The sequence below is a fragment of the Antrostomus carolinensis genome, unplaced genomic scaffold, assembly GCF_000700745.2.
Source record: "Antrostomus carolinensis isolate BGI_N321 unplaced genomic scaffold, ASM70074v2 scaffold23478, whole genome shotgun sequence".
NCBI classification, from domain to species: Eukaryota; Metazoa; Chordata; class Aves; order Caprimulgiformes; family Caprimulgidae; genus Antrostomus; species Antrostomus carolinensis.
The window spans coordinates 33477-50542 of NW_010331287.1; the positions used below are offsets into that span (position 1 = coordinate 33477).

The following is a 17066-nucleotide window of genomic DNA, read 5'->3' on the forward strand; positions in this document are numbered from 1 at the left end:
AACCCAGTCAAGATCTTCTTAGTAAACCAGAATGAAACTAAATCTGGCTCTGAGCCTTTCTGTGCTCCTTTAAATGTAAATATGAATATATATGCACACACAGAGACATGGAGATATGTATGTGTGTGTGTGTGTGTATATATATATATATATATGTTTCTCACTTTTTATTCACACATGCACACTCCTCCTTTCTTCCTCCCTCTTTTTCACTCAAAAAAAACCCACTAAGGAATAGCAGTCAGCAGAAAGGAGAAGCTGTATCTCTACTGTGGCAATGCCATCCATGTTTCAAATCTGGATGTCTCTTCAAGAAGGTGCCATGGCTGTGTTTTTTCTCTCCCCTGTTAGAGGGTCATGGGGACCTAGGGACAGCTCAGCCTTGCCTGAGGGACAGCTGTACACAGGAGTGGTGACAGCAGTGTCCTCATGCTTCCCATGGGGGAATTGGACTTGGAAACTGCTGCTTCCCAGGAAATCCTTCACAGGCTTTGCCTGGTGCCCACCTGGTTGCAGACCTCTCAGGCTGGTGGCACACAGAGGTGTACGCTGGCAGCAGTGGCTGCCTGCAGCAGAGCAGGACCTTGCAGGGGGACTGGGCTTATTTTTGCTTCTCCACTGTACTGAATTTCCTTCAGCAGACCCTTTTCTCCTCTTGTGTGGCCTCATGGAGGATCCTGTAGCACAAGGCTGCAGAGTCTTCTCCTCTCTCTTTCCATGGGGTCCTCCAGCCACCCTCACCCCTTGGCTCCCTGACTGTGGGCTTCTCCCAGCAGTGAGGTGCAAGGGAAGGTAGAGGCTGAAGGCATGGCCAATGGTCCTGACTGCCTGTCATCAGCTGGAAATAAGTGTGAAATAGATTGCACGTGACACAACCCTTTTTATTGTGTTGGGTCTTACAGAATAAGAATATATAACATAATTTTTTTTTCAAGTGAATGCACATTAATGTGCTTTGAGAGATTCCATTTATTGTTGCTATAATCCTGCATTGAGTACTTGATGAAATGTTTGTAATGAAAGGCTGCTTTGGAGCTATTCCGCGTAGTCAATCAGTGAATTTGATTGCTCCCTCAACCTGAGTGAGTTCCTCAACCCGTAACGACAATTTCCACATGGCCCTGCCAAGTAGCCTTCTAATATCCTGACATATGGCTTTTACTGTTTAAAATGAAAGTGAACAGCTACAGCAAGTTCCAGTGAATGAAGTCCTGGAGGATGCTGGACATTAAAGGGATATCGGAGTAAGCAGGAGTGTTTATTTAGCTTCCTGCAGATTTCTGTGCCATGGGGCTGGACAGTTGGGTTAAAAATGATGCAGTTTGCACTCAGCTGCCTTCCTCTTCAGCCAAGAGGAGTAAAACTGGTTAGAGTAAGAGGCTGGCATGGTGGGGCACCAGGGTGTTGTCCTCTGCTCGGCTGTCAGTTCATGGTATGAGTACACAGTACAATTGGGTGTGGATGAAAGCGGGGATCATAGTTCACAGCTATTCGTTGTGTAACAGAACCGTTGGGTACAGTGTCTTTTACTCTGCTGGTTCAGGGCACTTTTCATTTCAGTTTATTTACCTTTTGTCTTTAATTTTCTTGGTGTCTTTCTTCCCTTTTCCTGGGTATAACGTTTTCACATACAGATGTCTCCTCGCTCTGCCCGGCGACGTTGGTCCATACAAGCAATTAACGACTTCCCGGTACTGTGCGCTGTGCTAATACTGTCCTTGATATAACCCTGTCTTCTGCCCGAGGGCCCAAGAATAAAATGCCACCTGCCTGCCTTTGAGTAACCTGGACAGAGGTGGGGGACTTGCACTCCACACAGGGCCTAGGGCTTCAGTAAGAGTGAACGCACGTGTGAGTGGACAGGAGCAGACACTAGTTTGCAGGGTACAGACACTGACCTACAACATGTCTATTTTACCTGGCCTGGCAGTCAGGAAAGGATGCCAAGGGGTAATTTAAAGTGTTAAGAAAAGATCAACCTCTAAGAAATAGAAGGTGCACTGCAGAGGAGCTGAATTATTATTATGCATCATCAGCCACCTGATGAGGCTGACATTAGAACACCTCATTTCTGGAAATGGTGAAGCCTTGCTGGAGGGGGAGGATCACCTCAGAGTTTACTTAAGAAACAAACTGGTTGAGTTGCTGACAACAATCTGTCATCTCATTAAAATGACAGCCTATTCTCAGCACAATGCCCCATAAAAATCTTATTTCCTGAAGCGATAAACAAAATTTCTCCTTAATTTTTGTTCTTCTCTCAGCCCTTGGAATTGCACCACCCTGCATTCAGTTTGAGTGGCTGCACTTCCAGTACCCTGGCAGGTACTCCCTCCTCCTGGCACCTGCCCTTCTGAGGCTGCTTCGACAGTTGTTTTCCATTAGTCAGGTCCATGTGTCCTTAAAGCTTGAACATCAATCATATGAACATTTTGATGATACCAGCGTTGCTCAAACTGTGCTGTAAATTTGGGCAATTACTATCTCACCGCTCATCTGCCAAGCACAGGCAAAGCTTAGAAAACTCCTTTTCAATTTGAAGATGATCTTTTAGGTCCGTTTTTCTTAACATCTGTGTGAACAGCTGGTTTTTCACAGCTGCTGTCCTTCATGCTATCTCTTCATAAGGCAGGAGGGAATGAAATAGAGTCCTTTAACACCTAATTTAACATGGTATAATAGGATCAAGCCTTCCTAATTACAACAGCTCTAAGACTATACTAGCAAATAATAGGTGAGAGAAACCAGAAGTAATTTACTTGACTCTGTCAAGGCTTTTTGCAAAGAACTAATAAAGAAATGTGAGCAGTTGGGGCAAGAAATGAAGTTCTGTCTTGGATAAAGAACAGACTGAAAGAAAGAAAACCAAGCAAGGAACTTGCCAGCTTGTGGTGTGGTAAAGTCTGGTGTATAAAGCACCACAGTTTAATTCCCTTACCACTGGTTTGGAAGGAAGAACAAGTAGTGATGTGGTAAAGTTATAATTTTGTGTAATATATACTTAAAAAATGATACATGGGTTAGTCCAAGCCTGAAGGACTGATTGTATTTGTTGATAACCTTTGGAAGGGGCTAATCACTCCCTCTAAAATGGGCAGTAGTGCCCAAGGCGAAGGTGCAGGCATGCATGAAGAGAGGTGTGGATGATTTGTGCAGACCAAGTGCCTTCCGTCTGGAAGAAGAGCTCAACATCATTGAAGGTGCTCAGGGAAGCAAGAGCTTAACAAGTCTAGAAGAAGGAATAGTTCCTTCTCCTTTCTAGGTAATGACTAGCCTCCAGTTCAGAAATGCCTGTGCTTTAGGGCAGGTGCAAGCTATTAATTGATGGAAGTTATAAAGAAATATTTCTGCTGTGGGGCACTTGATTCAAAAGTGCCTCAGATTTTTTGGCTCCTTTGTGGAAAGTGCCTGGGGCTGTGGGAGATACTGGAAACAGTAAACATTGATTATTTTGAAGAGAAAATCCAGGCAGTGCTGCATGACCTGCATGGGGGAGCTCACCTGTAGGCAGTTGTTCAGAATAAAGGAGCACAGCTTTCTCCAGGGAGGCAGCAATTTTTAAATTTTATTTTGAAAAAGAAATAAAACTAGAAGCAGCTTGGACCTGACTTTGAGCAGGCTTAACTCTTTATTTTGTAAATGCCTTATCGCAGCTTAATCTTCGGCATCAAGTCCGTTCCCTTCTTTCTGCAACCCTTCCCTTTGCCTTACTAACACCTGTTTATACCACGAACCCCAAAATTTTGCATATGCTTATGTGTAACAGGCACTTTACATTTCACAATGCTACTTAGAACACTGCCTGCCTCTGCAGGATCCAAAGACACACACACACCCAACTGTTCGGCTTCCTTTCCAAGCAGGCACGCGGTATTTTGTCACTCCTTCTGCTGAGTATGCAGTGATGATGGTGGTTGCTACGAAGCAGTTGGTGGCTTATTCTTGGGCTATCTGTTTCTACGTGTAACCCATTTACTGCCATCGTTATCACCTCAGATTGCAGCAAATTACAGCCTTGGGTATGATAGCGCAGGTGCAGGCTGGCTTTTTTAGTCATTATTCAGTGCTGTTCCCCGCTGTCACCTCCAACCCCATGATTGTCATAAATGCTCTGGTTTCTTTCCTTCTGGTGCTCTAAGGAACTGATGAGCCTTAATTTGCTATCACTGTAGCTATTTTCTTTCTTTTCTTCCTCTCCTTAAACTCTCAGGAGCAGCTGGGTAGATGCAGTTCCCCTTGGCATGGATTCTGGACTGCACAAAGAGCTAGAAACGTTTGGGGCAGTACAGAAGACCTGTGTCTTTGATCTTCAGCTGTCCATAGTTAGCTTGGTGCATGCATGTTGATTGCCTCAGCTCCAGCCTTTATGTTCCCTGCTCCCCCTCATGACCTGTGCTCCAGCCCTTAGGAAGAGACGTGTTTTCTGTTCTTCCCCAATGCCTGTGAGCCTCGGTGACACCTTTTGATAACACCATAGTGGGAGCTTCTCCTGGGAGAAGAGGTGAAGCAGAAGGGAGAGAGGAAGCTTGTGGTGCACCTTGATCAGACAGACCCAAGCTGGAGCTCTCCTTGCCTCTGGTAATCCCTGTTACAAGTGCTCAAATACTGCCTGGTGGAGAGCTACTCCTGTAATTAACACCAGCAATTATTTGGTTCAAAGCAGAGCTGCTGCTGTCAGTGGTGATGAGCTTTACCTCATCCATGATGGTTCCTATACTTCTGATTGTGGTTTTTTCTAACACTTTGTTGCCATAGCTGAGGCAAACCTGAATTGCAAAAACCCAGACATTTTTTACTGGTGATTCTACGTGTGGCTGTATAGAATCATGATTTTTAATTATAGAATTATGATTTTCTTCTGTTCAACCTCAAGGGGCAGGAAGTAGCATTCATGGAAGTGTAGTACTGGGCAGGCCATGTGGCCTTCGACTGACTCTACTCCAGGAGCTGCAGCAGTAAAGAAATAGGGCTTCCCTTTTTGCCAGGAAGTAGGCAGTGCTAAGAGGAAGAAAACAGGATGGTTTTGTTGTGAGTCTGAGTTTTTAGGGGGTTCCGATGCATTTAGTGTCTCCATTTGTCTGGTGATACGCTAACAGCAAGCAGTGGAAACCATTTGTGGGATCTCTTTTTTCCATTCTCATTCTCATTTGTTGTCATTAAAAAAAAAAGTGACTGAATTACCTGTGGAAAGTGCTTTGTGTTGTCCGTGTTTCTAGTCTTTGAAATGCCTGTTGGAAGGCTTCTTCTGTCTGCTCTTGCAGAGGGCAGGATCAGGTTGAATCTGTTCCCAATGATGGGGCAGTGAAGCTGCTGTGGTCAGAGGGATCTCTGCATCGGCTGCGAGTCCTGGGGGCAGCTGGCTTATGGATGACTGGGAGGTGGCGAGTTGCTCTCCAAATTACCTGCCAAGCTCTAGAAGCCCTTGGTGATAGACCTACAGAATGTGGTTCTGCGTCTGCAAGCCCGGCTTCAAATGCCTGTTCAGACACAGCACAGATCATAGCTTTTGATGGGACGATCTTGTGAGAAGCCTGGTAGCCCTTCCAGGACAGTACCTGCACTCTTGTCCTGTTGGCATGTCCTTGTGCTGGGGCTCCCAAGCTTTGCTCAGGTATTGCTTTTGGCAGCATCAGCAGCTCCTCGCTGCACCTAGGAGACGGTATATGGCTGCCCTGACAAGGAATGAGGTACAGGTGCCACTGTTTTTGGGGAACCTTGTTGTAATACAGCCCACATCCTTCAGCACGGGAAGGTTAGCTATGAGTTTAGGTGTTAGTGGAAGAGGTCTAGTCTGCCCAACGGTAAGAGAGCCAGAGCTGATCCAGACAGGACCTTGATTAGAAACTGATGGACTGAAGGGAGTTTGATTTCCCACCCAACCGTGTTCTAGCCACCTCCCACTGCAGAGTGCTTCTCAGCTTCAGAGGGATGTAACAGATAAATACAGCAGGTAAATTCTGCTTGGGTGGATTAGGACTTGAGAGGACATGGCAGAGAACAGAGTTAGGCCCTAGTCAGCCAGCTTTTCCATAGCACTGAACGCTGACAGCCCCGTTTCCACCAGTGTTCAGCGCTTCCAAATACTGGGCAGCAGGCAGACTCCTCTCCTCTTTACTTTGGGGAGTGGTGGAAGATCAGGGGAACTGGTGATGCTCCATCCTGTGAGTATCCCTAGAAAAATCCACCTTTGCCTCCATGAAGTCTGAAACACCTTTTTCACTTACTGTCAAGCCTGTGCTTGAGCCTCTGAGCCTCAGTGACCCAGTGTCCAGAGAGACTGCAGGAACACATCCTTTTTGTTTCTTGTGGCATGTGCTAGTGGTATGCTCAGCATGGCAAGACCTCCTCAGCACATTGGCCTAAGCTTGGGCCAGACAGGCAGTGAAGCAGAAATTAATTGCTTAGGTTATTAGTTTGTTTGCCCCTTTTTTTTTTTTTTTTTTTAAGGGCATTTTGTGTCTGGGATAAGCTTGCCCAGGTTCTTACAGGATTGCATGATCAAGGTCAGAGGCAGTTTGGCACCCAGCCATCCCAGAGCTGGCCAGACATCCACAGTAGAGGTGACCCTTCTTGCAAGGCCAAAGATTTGCCCTTCCTGTAGCCCAGCCTGCTCTTTAGGAGCACCGAGGTGCTGCGTGTCTGAGCTCTGCCTGCCTTGCAGAGCCACCAGCACAGGGCTGTTTTGCTGGCTCCTTCAAAGGGGCTGCTCTGCTTCGGGTAGGGGGCTGGGAAGCCTCACCACAAGTGTCTCAGGACACCCTGAGTTTGACCAGGAGACACTTCTGCGTAGGAGCATCGACACCGTGTGTCAGTGAGAGAACATGCCATGGGGGAGCAGCATTGCAAAGCGTCCTCCTTTGATAGAGCTCCAGTGCCTTCTGCCTGTCGTGCTGCCGCACATCCTCTCATCCCTCCTCCTCACCCTCCTAGAGCAAGGAGCTGGAAGAGGCCAGGATACCAGCCAAATACTCTCCGGTGCTTGGTACAGCCGAGGTAGCTTTTTGCAACTTGGCATTAAGCTGGTCCCTCTGTGTCTGTTACGGGGAGTATTTGGGAATCTTGGCTTCTTGTTTTTGTTCCCTTGTGTTGATTGCTTTCCTTTCTTCTCCCCCTGCCCCTTATGTCCTGAGCCAGCTGTAAGTAGCTGTAAGCATGGTAGCTAAGGATCCTTGCTAGGAAAACTTGGGCCCAGCTTTATCACCTGCCAGGTGTTTGCTTGAAGCAGTTGATAAAGCAGGAGGTGGGAGCCCTGTCCTGGCGCTGAGCAGGGCTGTACTCATGCACTGAAAGGAGAGGCCAAAAGAGACAATCTGGAGCTGTCAGCTTGCCCTGAAGCTAAGAGTGAGCAGGACCTGCCTCCCACGTGTCTCTGTGCTGATGTTGGCTGAAGTCAGCGGTGGTCTGTGTGCAGAGGGTTCCCAGACCAGACCTCTAATGAGAATAATCCAAGTGTCCTCCTGCCAAACCTGCCCAGGTTTGACTGGCATCCCGATGCTGATTTCTTCTCTTATTGGCTTTCACAGGAGAACTCACAAAATACTTTTTGAAGTGAGTTTGACCTTGAGCTCGCTGCCTTGACCTGCTTTTCACTTCCTACAGATGGAGATTCTTGTTCTCCTGGGCATGTCATGGATGTTTTCCAGGGTAACGCAGAGCCTTCTGAGAGGCAGGTTTGGGTGCTGCTTGCATTATTCCTGACCCTAGTGCTTTGTTCCCTGGCCCAAGAAGCCTTGCTGTCCTCCTCCCCAGTAACACGTTGCCATTTGTTCTGCAGAAATCAAGGAGGTGGAAAAGCAAGCGAGAGGGGACAGATGCCAACAACCGACCCATCAAAGCTGCTGGGAAAGTTATTATCCAAGATATTTCCTGCTTGCTGCCTGTCCACAAGCTGCTGGGAGAGCTCTACATGTGAGTACAGGCTGGCATCCTTTTCCAGATGAAAGCAGCTGTCTTTGGTATTGCTGTATTCTTTTTCAGATCTCATGTTAAACTCCACACTTAAAGGCACAGGCTTAAAAATCCCAATAAATGAGATTTTAAAATATAGACTATATTTAGTCTATATTTAAACTATAAACGGTTATTAGCTTATCAGGCCTTGTAATTTCAGAAGTGTTTGGAGTGCCCCATTCACTTGGAGACTTGCTTGTACATGCCAGTGTCTGTACAGCAAGTTCTGCTTTAGTGGAAAGGATGGAGAAGTTATGTTTGGGTTTGTTTTTTGGTTTTTTTTTTTTTTTAAAGCAAGAAGCTTCTTTTTCCAAACAGTCTAATTCAGATAGTTCCAAAATCTCTGTTCCTGACTCTTTGCTTCCTTAGCTTTGGTAATACTTAACAGAATTTCCAATCTGTGGACATTCAGGGAAGAAGCAGGCTTCTCTTCTTAAAGGAGGAGAAGGAAAAAAGAGAGGAGAAATATTAAAAAAAATATTCCTTCTCTCTTTTCTATATTATTGAAAAGAATGTTCTTCAAAAAGAACTGTTGGACCTTTCTTTCCTGGTATCTCATGTATAAACAGCCTGACCCTTTTCCATTTGCTGTAAGATCTTAAGCAGTGAAAGTTTCAAGAGTCTCAGGAAGATTTCTGAAGATAAACAGGAAAGTCCACTTGAGTTTCCTCAACCCACCTTGTCAGCCTCTTGGAGACTCCCCGATGGGTGCATTGTCCTACCAGGGAACAGGCTGCAGACCAGCCTGCTTCTCCACAGCGTGCTGCCGTCTCCCTCCGGGTCAGTCTGAGCAGAACAACAGGCTGAATGGGAACAGGACTGTGTAACTGATGGCACCAGCTCCTAGGGACAAGAGTCAGCCTTGGCTTGGTGATACCCTGGCACAGGTTTGGTCTGGTATCTCCTTGGAAGCAGTGCCTCTTAGGATCAATCCCAGCTAGTCTGGAGCTGAACTTGATGTGCAGTGTGTTAGAGAAGATCAATAGTGGGAGTTGCCAAAGGATGGCAGTGATCACTGAATAACAGGGGAGGAAGGGTGGGATCCTGGCCATGCAGGCTCATATTGATCTGGAAGTTCTGGGCTACTCGCTGCTGCCAGTCCCACTTTTTCCCCCATCACTCCTCACGTTTGTACTCACCTTTGTAGGTAACATGCCAACCAGAGCTGAGCTTATCTCCTTTCTTTTTAGACTGGATGTGAATAATATTCAGGAGACTTGCCAGAAGAATGCTGCCTCAGCCTTGGCTGTGGGACGGAGGGATCTCGTACAGGTATTACATTGAATCACACCTCTTCCTCAGCATGCTGTGCTACCCTCAAATGACTTGTGCTGTCACCTTGATACCCCAGCAGCCAGCTGGGCTCAGCAGTTGTTCCAGAAAGTCTCTGGTTGGTGAACCGAGGTCTGTGGAACAGCCACAGTGGTGCTCCCTACCTCCTTGACTCTTGGCATCGAGAGATTCCTTCCCAGGGCTGGGAGCAGATTGTGTTATGCCCTTTGCCAAACTGAGTGAGCATATTTTTCAGGGAATTCCTGCAGGCAAAGTGAGGAATGCAGCCTGCTTTTGAGTCAGCAAATAGAGTAACTGTGCACACAGTTGTCTAGCTGCTGTCAATGTTTTGATCGATGATTTTGTCTTACTTCTGTAATTGTTCATGTTGTTTGGCATTCATCTGCGCTGGCACTGGGTGCTAACTGCAGCTCGCTTCTCCCCAAGAGAGTCTGAGCCCAGGGACCCAGCCCCAGAAGAGGGCTGCCCACTTCCCTTCAGCTAGCAGTAGGAGAAAATGGTTATTTTGGCCCATTCTTTTCTGGGTGATTAGTCCATCACAACAGGCAGAACATCTGGCAGGACTCAGGAGTGTCTGAAAAAGATGGAAGCGGGCTGGCACTGGAGAGGAGCCTGTGCACCTCTCCTGAGCATTTGGCTCTTCCTAGACCTGAGCTGGGAACATGCATAGCCTTGCCTGATCCAAGCAGAAGAAACTCAAGCTGTTTTGCTTCTTGGTGGGTCCTGCTAAACCAGGAGAGAGAAGGTAGGTCTAGTTCCCCTTTGTATGTGCTTCATCTTGCTGTCTGGTTTGCCCATGCTGGACCAGAGCTTGGGTGGAGTAACTTCAGTAAGATTTCTCTGAGACACCTCTGTTTCTTGCTGGTTTTTCCCTGTTCTGTGTAACTCCAGCCTGTACTGCAGGTTGCCTTGTTGTTAGCAGACATGGGGCTTGAGTTGCAGGTCACGTGTAAGCTGTGCTCAGTAGCAGTGTAGGTGTCTTTCCCATTTCCTTTCTTGTACTCAGCCCTGTCCTTGTTTCAGTTTCTCTCCTGTTTCTTGCTCTCTGGTTTCACCGTGAGCAGCTGTGGGACTATTGTTCCTGGCTGTTCTTTGTACTCAGAGCACGTGTTTTTTCCTTTACTTTTCCATGTTATCAGCTCTCTGATTTCTGCTCTTTCCAGCACCATGTTCCTTTTCCTTTCCTCCTCTTTTTTTCATGCCAAGCTAAGAGCTTTGCTTTTCCCTGGAACATTCTAATTGCCCCACTTTACAAGACAAGGCAGAAGAAACAGTCCTAGATTGGTGGTATAGAGACTGAAAAGATGGAACAGTTTTTAGAGTAGAAGATGAGAAATTAAGGATAGATTTCATGTGAAATAGTTCACCTGTTGGAGTAGAAATGGCAAACTGTACTCCTGTCTGTGCTGGGCTGTGCGAGGAGAACAGAGCTGTTCAGTAACACTCACAGCTACTCAGAGGATACCTTTCACACAAGTAATGATTCACCAGTAAACTTTCTGCCACCAGACATCTCTGAACCCAAGAATTATCAAATGTAAACTCTTACGAGGTTTGTGAGTATAAGATACCCTAATAGGCGTCTCAAGCTACCCTGACAGGTCTGTTAGACTACAGGCTATTCTTCTTCAGGGAAAGCTTTGGGGTTTTGTTGGTCTGTATATTACTTGTGACACAGAGGCTGAAACTGTTCCCTGCTGCCAGGAGAAAAAAAAAACAACAAAAAACCCAAGCTCCATTACTCCATTATTATCTGTCTGGGAGTGAATTTGTGCACACCTATGCTCTGGGAATGTGGTTATTTCTAATTGTAGCTTTGATACTTTTCCTTCCTGTCTGCCAGGTTTGGTCACTGGCCATGGTAGCCACTGATCTCTGTCTTGGACCGAAGTCTGACCCAGATCTGGAGATACCTTGGGCACAACATCCATTTGGACGTCAATTACTGGAGTCTTTGTAGGTGTCAGAATGCCAGGGAGAGGTTGGGGAATGGTTGCTGAAGCAGAGCCCTCCGTACCTCTGTACGTTGTATGGCATCATTTCACACCTGGAATAGTGCCACAGCTTGTGTTTTTTGCCCCTCTCAAGCCTGAGGTGCATCAAGAAGGGAAGCTGTGAGTGTGTTTGTGACATGCAGGAGGCAGCATTTGGCCTCCCATCCAGCACCCAGGTCATCTTTGGTTGAGCAAACAGGCCACGTGCAGTGCGAGCTCTGCCTTCCAGCACGCCTGCAACACCCCACTTGGAGATTTTGCTTTTTTGCTCCCCACCTCCTAAATGAGCACGTTGGTGCAGCTGATTTGTTCACCTTCAAATTCACTGTTGCCATACAGCATTGCTGGGAAATCATTGTGACTGGCCTCAAAGCCAAGTGTTAGCTGCAAATCTCCTGCCAGTGAAGCTGTTCAGGAGGGGACATGATTAGTAATTGATATTATCTGTTGATATACCCTATTTGGAGGCAGGGGATTTGAGTGGTATGTTTTCCATACCATTGCTTGACCTAACTCTTTCCTGCTGTGTGACAGCAGTGGGAGGGGAGGACAGGCCATTCTTCATTGTTCTGAGTCTTCAGAGCAATCCAGAAACTTCACAGCCATCCAGAAAACCTGTGGTGAGGTTTAGCCTTGTGATCTAGATGTGGGGTGCTTGCATGTACAGGGGTTTTTTTTTAAAAAAAAAAACATTGTGGCTGGGGGTGAGTCTAGTGGCTCCAGTTAAAATCAGTTCTGTGGATTGTTCCTGAAGCTGCACAAACTTGGGATAATCAGGCCACAAGCACTGCTGGATTCCCAGAGCTCCCATCTTTCTCCCAATTGTTAGGCCATGGGTGTTTTCAGAAGGAGGACTTGGCTCCTCAAAGGTGTGACAGAAAAGACGACCCAGTCCTGCAGAGCACCCATGTCTCCTGTGGGCAGTAATGTGACCAAATCAATTTATGCAACAGATTTGAAATAAGTTACCCTGTAGTCTGGATGCTTTTGCCCCTGAATTCTGCCCTGTCTCATACTGTCTGTCCTTTTCATTTCCCAGGCTGGCTCATTACTCACAGCTCCACGACGTGCAGACCCTGGCCATGCTCTGCAGCGTGTTTGAAGCCCAATCCAGGCTACAGGGTTGCCCAAACTCCTACGGCCCCTTTCCTCAGCGTGCCTCCAACCTGGCCTCCCACAGCCGATACGTATGATCGCCATTTCTTTCCCATTTATCTTGCATATCTTTGAACCTCTTTCATGTAGGTGACATAATTTCTTCTCCTTTCCTCCTCAGCCCAGCTTTACTTCCTCTGGCTCCTGTTCCAGCATGTCAGATCCTGGACTTGGCACTGGAGGCTGGAGCATAGGTACCAAGAGCTGGGTAGTAAATAGAGGAATCTCCCTCCCTTCTGGCCTAGGTTTTAGATAGCTCCTGTGGTGGGGCAAGCAGGGAGTTAGTACTGGCTGTGATTGCAGGTGTGCTCTGCCAGAGCAGCTTTCTGGGCTTTGGCCAACGGGATGTGACTCCATGGCTGGAATTGAGCTCAATGCTCCTGCAGTCCTGCCCCTTCTGACTTCTGTAGCATGCTGTCCGACTGGGCTTTGGAAAAGCTGCTGCAAACACCCTCGACATAGGATCCCACCCTGGATCGTGGGATAACTCAGAGCCAAGAGGTCCCACTGCTGCCTTTTCCAGTTGGAAACAAGCAAAGAGACAGACCGGTTTGTACTGGTTTGCTTCCAGCCTGGCTATAAGCACTGGAGTGACTGCCTCGATGCTGCCCAGTGCCGTAAGCTTTCCACAGCCCCTGAGCTTTGCACAGTTTGAGGCTGTTCTCCATGCCGACTGCTCTTGGTAATTTCATAGAATGGTTTGGGTTGGAAGGGACTTTAAAGCTCATCCAGTTCCAACCCCCCTGCCATCAGCAGGGACACCTTCCACTAGACCAGGTTGCTCAAAGCCTCATCCAGCCTGGCCTTCAACACTTCCAGGGAGGAGCAGCCACAGCTTCTCTGGGCAACCTAATTTCCTTGTCCTTCATGTGGCTGGATGTGGTTCCCAGGATTAGTGGTTCCATCAGCTTCCCAGGGATCGAGGTAGGGCTGACTCAGTTCCCTGAGTCCTCTTCCTTGTCCTTTTGAGGACAGGAGTGACATTTGCTTCCCTCCAGTGCTCAGGCATCTCCCAATCGCCACAATCTTTCAGCGATTATCGAGAGTGGTCATCAGCCAGCTAATTCGACAGGGTTCAGGGGGGAAAAGCAATGCTGTGCTTTCTCCTGTCACTGGAAAACCAGCAGCAGTTGGGAGGGCTGGGTTCTTGGTGCCATGAATACCCCGCAGGCCTGCAAAGGTGTCACAGACAAGTCACTCCTAAGGGTTCCAGTGTCAGAATTGAAATGATTGGCTGATTCCTAGAGATACACATGGCCTGGGGCAGCACCAGCCCTGTCAGCACCAAAGCTGTAACTTCAGTTCGCTATCAGGGCATCAGTGACAAGGGGAAGAGTGGAGAATGGGGGTTAATGGTGCTGATGTCCTGTAGTGGTTATTAGGAGTCTTCTCCCTGCCCCCAGGGCAATACCTGACATACAGAGGCCCCTTTACCTAAGAGAAGCTCTGGTGATGAGAGTCCTCCCTGTCCAGGACAGGCCTGCTGGGGACAGTGTTCCCAAGCAAACTCCATGGCATGGATTGCCTGATTACTTTTTGTCTGAAGTGGAAAGCAAAAGAGATTCCTCCATGTTTGATTTCTCTTCCTGATGATCCCCATTCCCATCCTGTCACCAGAAATGCAGTAGAAGCACTTGGCAAGCAGAGGTTGGCACTTGGTTTTCTGAGGCAGGGCAGTGTTTGTGGGAATGCAGAAGGTGATACAACCACGTCTTCGAGAGAAAACCGGGGTGTGGGAATGTGTGGTCTTCCACATCTCCTTCCCCACCCTGGGTTGGATGAGGTTGTGCTCCTGAGTGCTGGGCTTTCTGAGGTGTGCTCACAACCTTTTGATGCTTGCAGCAAACAAAGACACGGAGCAGGCCTCCACTCCCTGGTGCGAGTCTTCTCCAGATGACTTCCGCTACGGAAACCTGATGTATCCCGATCATCGGGAGCGTGAGAAAGACCAGCATGAGAAGAACAAAAGGTAGGTTATAGGGTGCCTTGGGGCGTGTAACTCTGTGCCCAAGTCAGCTGGAACTCTATAGCCAGGTCTCTGTTGGTGCTGTGGTGTACCACACCTGCTCCTAGACCTTTTAAGAGAGTCATTTGGAGAAGCTACAGGTCAACTCTGCTGGGATTGTGTATGATACCTCTAGAAGTGGCCATGGTGGGAGCCCGGGAGGACTGTCCACCCATGGAGTCTACACCCTCGAGTGTAGAACAAATGCAGGCTAGAGCAGTTAGCGTTCAGCAGTGTTTCAGCAACACGTGGGGCGTAATCTGCTGCTCTTCTGGCCATGTGAGCCGCTTGCGAAGCCAGCGATGGGAAGAGGGTTGTGACTGAGAGTCGGTCAGGTGGATGACAACTCTGTTTGTTCCTCTAGGCTCCTGGATCCTGCCAACACTCAGCAATTTGATGACTTTAAGAAATGCTATGGAGAAATCCTTTATCGCTGGGGCCTGCGAGAGAAGCGGGCTGAGGTTCTGAAGTTTGTCTCTTGTCCTCCTGATCCCCACAAAGGAATTGGTGAGTGCCTGCCTGGCTCTGCTCCGGCTGCCCGGGCAGAGTCACAGCTCTGCCTCGGGAGCTTAGGAACACGCGGTCAGCAGGCAGGATGAACAGTGTCCATCGGTCTGCCCAGAGGTTGCTCTGCCAGCAGATGGGTTTGGCTTCGTCACACCTCTGGGTGGAGATGAGTCTTGGAGATGTCGGTCCAAGGGCTTTGTGAACTGTACCATCTCTCCAGCGAAGCTGGAAAGGCATGTGCTGCTACACAAGCAGTGTTCAGCTGTTTGTGATGGTTCTTCTTTAGTCCCTCTGAATAAGAGCCCAGATGTGCACTGTCCTCATCTCTGATTCTGGGCTTCTAGTGCACACCTCAGGTTGCAAGATCTGTAACTGTGGGTGAGCTAGCCAGGAAATAGGCAAATAGAACGTTTCTCCCAAAATATTTTCAGCTGCCTAGGTGCCCAGAACTGCTGCTTAAGGACAGCTGCTGTAATGTCTTCTTCCTGGGCCTGTGGGAAAAGGTGCACGTAACCTGGGAGGAGAGAAGCAGGTGAGAGGTGCCAGGGAAGCAGCGGTTCCCAGTGATGTGGGGCAGATGAGACCAGCAGGGAACACTCCTCTCTGCAGCGTGTGTCGGTGTGTCCTGAGCTAGAAATCTGACACTGTTCCCAGCCAACACCAGTTTAGGCATCAGGGAAATTGGTGGGCTGGTCTGTGCCCTGGCACGCTGGATGCCCACATCTTTGCTCCTGTGTGGAGACCAAGCTGAGACCTCTGTGAGATACTGTTCTCCCAGCCTGAAGGAGATTTGAGGCAGATCTCTTGGGTGGTGGGTTCAGGGGGCTCATCTGTTGAATGGGGGGGGGCTTCTCTGACCACAGCTCTGCCCGCACTAATTGTCTCGCTCTCTGTTTCTTTCCTCCTCTGGGTTTCTTTCCTCTGGCCAGAGTTCGGTGTGTACTGCAGCCACTGTCGCAGCGAGGTGCGCGGCACCCAGTGTGCCATCTGCAAGGGCTTCACCTTCCAGTGTGCCATCTGTCATGTGGCCGTGCGAGGCTCCTCTAATTTCTGCCTGACGTGTGGACACGGAGGCCACACCAGCCATATGATGGAGTGGTTTCGCACCCAGGAGGTGTGTCCCACGGGCTGTGGATGTCACTGCCTGCTCGAGAGCACCTTCTGAGCCGTGGTGACAGCAGGGTGCCCGTGAACTGGATTTCCTACTGAATTCCCAAGCCATGTTGACTCAGCTCTGCCCCACAGCGTCTGGAGGAGATGCCAGAGGGAGCTGGAGCAGGATGTCCGGGTCATGCGCTGCGGTGACACTTACAAGTGCTTACAGTCTTCCTACACTTCCCAGGTTGGACCAAACTCCCTGTGTCCATTGCTGGCGATGGATGCCAGACCTGAAGAATTGCTCTCTCCCGCAGAAGGGTGTGTGAATATTGGCTCGTCTCCCTTGGGATGAGGAGATGTTACAAAGCTCCTTTGGAAAGCGCTCACCTGGCAGAGCCAAACTCGCTCCAGCTACATAGTGTCTGTCCAGGTGCCTCCCGACAGGGGCTCAAAATGAGCAAAATAGTTGTCTTTGCACAGTTAAGGCAGAAATGATTAGTGAGCAACAGTGAGCTCTAAAGGCGAAGTGTAAACTGCGCTCGGAGAGCAAGTGCTCCGTGGGACTGTGCTCAGAGTTACTTTCTGAAGCAACAGGGTCCTTCTTTTGAACGGCTGTTCACATCGTTGAGGTGACTCCAGAAAGGAAAAGAGTGAAACTGCGTTTTTCAGGATTATTTCCTGCTCACTGGTCAGTATCTGCAGCTGGTGTGGAGAGCCCAGCCGTGCGCCCAGGGTCACTCGGGTTATAGTTCCTTCCCTCCAGCAGTTGTGGTGCCATTCCTCTTCAGGTGTCTCCATCCTCTGCTCTGACCGGGTGATACAACGCACTTTAACTTGTCACCAGTGACACGTCCTGGTGCCTGGGAAGGGCGTCTGCCTTCGGAGTTTGGGATCACGCAGTGTTTCATGGGTGGTGGCATCTGAGGGCATTTTGGAAAGCATTTGCTTCCTGAATGAGAAAACCCACGGAGGACGCTTGCTCCTTGCAGCTCCTTTGGGCTGTTTTCTCCAGGTTCTACAAAGGGAATCAATTAATTTGAGATTTGCTGCCAGTGTGCTTGAGT

At 48.6% G+C, this 17066-nt stretch overlaps 1 protein-coding gene across 1 annotated transcript in view; it reads left to right on the plus strand.

Annotated features, from left to right (window-relative positions):
- WDR59 (WD repeat domain 59) overlaps positions 1-16104 on the plus strand; it is a 45968-nt gene extending 29864 nt beyond the window's left edge. Inside the window, exons 18-25 of the mRNA XM_010173181.2 lie at positions 7775-7908; positions 9141-9222; positions 11087-11199; positions 12277-12424; positions 12514-12586; positions 14235-14361; positions 14762-14904; positions 15834-16104. Coding sequence (XP_010171483.1) covers positions 7775-7908; positions 9141-9222; positions 11087-11199; positions 12277-12424; positions 12514-12586; positions 14235-14361; positions 14762-14904; positions 15834-16069 — 1056 coding nt within the window. The 3' untranslated portion in view covers positions 16070-16104. The remainder of the gene's footprint in view (positions 1-7774; positions 7909-9140; positions 9223-11086; positions 11200-12276; positions 12425-12513; positions 12587-14234; positions 14362-14761; positions 14905-15833) is intronic.
- Positions 16105-17066: the final 962 nt, after the last annotated feature.